Source organism: Nicotiana sylvestris, chromosome 10 (assembly GCF_000393655.2).
Source record: "Nicotiana sylvestris chromosome 10, ASM39365v2, whole genome shotgun sequence".
In the NCBI taxonomy this organism is placed as follows: Eukaryota; Viridiplantae; Streptophyta; class Magnoliopsida; order Solanales; family Solanaceae; genus Nicotiana; species Nicotiana sylvestris.
The window spans coordinates 42,140,050-42,142,052 of record NC_091066.1 but is presented as its reverse complement, the minus strand read 5'-3'; the positions used below and the strand labels follow the sequence as shown (position 1 = coordinate 42,142,052).

The 2,003-nt window shown below is 44.2% G+C and overlaps 1 protein-coding gene across 1 annotated transcript; it reads right to left on the bottom strand.

Annotated features, from left to right (window-relative positions):
• Positions 1-543: 543 nt before the first annotated feature.
• On the bottom strand, positions 544-972 carry LOC138879243 (uncharacterized). The gene has a single exon (XM_070158845.1). It carries the CDS (start codon positions 970-972, stop codon positions 544-546), a length of 429 nt encoding a protein of 142 aa, XP_070014946.1.
• Between the last annotated feature and the right edge of the window lie 1,031 nt (positions 973-2,003).

Sequence of the window (2,003 nt, the reverse complement as noted above, 5' to 3'; positions counted from 1 at the left end):
TGCAGTTCTGTGGGAGGTGCATGAATCAAATCACCGTGAACCTGACACTGATGACATTTTCAGACAAAGCTAAAACAGTCCTTTTCCATAGTCATCCATTAATAGCCCGCTCGAAGGATTTTCTTGCTAAAACATGCCCGTTCAGGTGGGGTTCGCATACTCCCGCGTGTACCTCATGCATGATTCTTCCAACCTCTTCCGCGTCAACACATCTCAACAAGTTGAGGTCCGGAGTTCTCTTGTACAAGACATCACCACTAAAAAAGAAACCACTTGCGCGCCACCTAATGGTTCTCTTCTGGTCTCCACTGGCTTGCTCGGGATATTCTTGCATTTTCAAAAACCTTTTGATGTCATGATACCATGGTTGGGTATTTGGTGATGTTTCAACCGTATTACAATAACCATGCCTTTCCGAATTTGGATTTCCAATGGATCAATGTAGGCATTGCCTGGGTACGGAAGCGTTGAGGCTAAAGTGGCAAGTGCATCAGCTAGTTCATTGTGGCAGCGAGTAATGTACCTGAACTCTATTGACTTAAATCATTTGCCAAGTTCTTCCACATGTTGCCTATAAGGAATAAGCTTGATGTCTCGGGTTTCCCATTCTCCTTGAGCTTGTCGGATAATCAAATCTGAGTCTCCCATGATTAACAGTTCTTCAACATCTTGGTCGATTGCCATGTTCATGCCCATAATGCAAGCTTTATACTCGGCAGTATTGTTTGTGCAGAACAACCGAAGCCTAGCGGTGGTCGGGTAATGCTGACCAGTGGGCGAAATTAAGATTGCCCCAATTCCAATACCTTTTGCGTTTACCGCTCCATCGAAGAACATGTTCCAACTACTGATGTCTTCAAATATTGCCTCAACTGAGTTTACCTCTTCATCTGGGAAGTAAGTATTCAAAGGTTGGTATTCATCATCGACCGGATTTTCAGCCAAATGATCTGCTAATGCCTGGGCTTTCATTGTCGTGCGGGTGACATATACTATGTCGAATTTCGTAAGCAGGATTTGCCACTTTGCTAGCCTCCCAGTGGGTATCAGCTTCTGAAATATGTATTTTAATGGATACAACCTGGTTATGAGGTAAGTGGTGTAGGCTTGCAAATAATGCCTTAGCTTCTGAGCGACCCAAGTCAAAGCGCAGCAGGTCCTTTCCAACAAAGTGTATTTGGCTTCATAACTGGTGAATTTCTTGCTCAGATAGTAAATAGCCTGCTCTCTCTTTCCGGTCACATCGTGTTGCCCGAGGACGCATCAGAAAGAATTTTCAAAGACTGTCAGGTACAAGAACAAGGGCCTCCCTGGCTCCGGTGGGACCAAGACTGTCGGATTCGATAGATATTTCTTGATTTTATCAAAAGCTCCTTGACATTCATCTGTCCACTTGACTGATGCGTCTTTCTTCAGCAATTTGAATATGGTTTCATATGCGGATGCCAGCTGGGCAATTAATCGGCTGATGTAGTTCAATCTACCCAACAGACTCATAACATCCTTCTTAGTTTTCAGAGGAGGCAAATCTCGAATAGACTTTATCTTTGTTGGGTCTAACTCGATGACTCTCCGACTAATGATGAATCCCAAGAATTTGCCGGATGGTACCCCGAATGCACATTTGGCTAGGTTCAGCTTCAAATCATATTTGCGCAGCCGCTCAAAAAATTTTCTCAAGTCCTGAACGTGGTCGTTCCGGGTTTTGGATTTGATGATTACATCGTCCACATACATCTCTATCTCTTGGTGCATCATATCATGAAAAATGGCTGCCATGGCCCTCATATAGGTTGCCCCGGTGTTCTTGAGACCAAATGGCCTGACCTTGTAACAATATGTACCCCAAGGTGTGGTAAAAGCTGTCTTCTTTGCATCTTCTTCATCCATCAACACCTGGTGATATCCTGCGTAACAATCCACGAAGGACTGTATCTCATGCTTGGCGCAGTTATCAACAAGGATGTGGATCTTCGGCAAAGGGAAGTTATCTTTGGGACTTG

Coding starts and splice junctions, on each gene's coding strand:
- LOC138879243 (XM_070158845.1), bottom strand. CDS start 972: ATGAAAGCCCAGGCATTAGCAGATCATTTGGCTGAAAATCCGGTCGAT.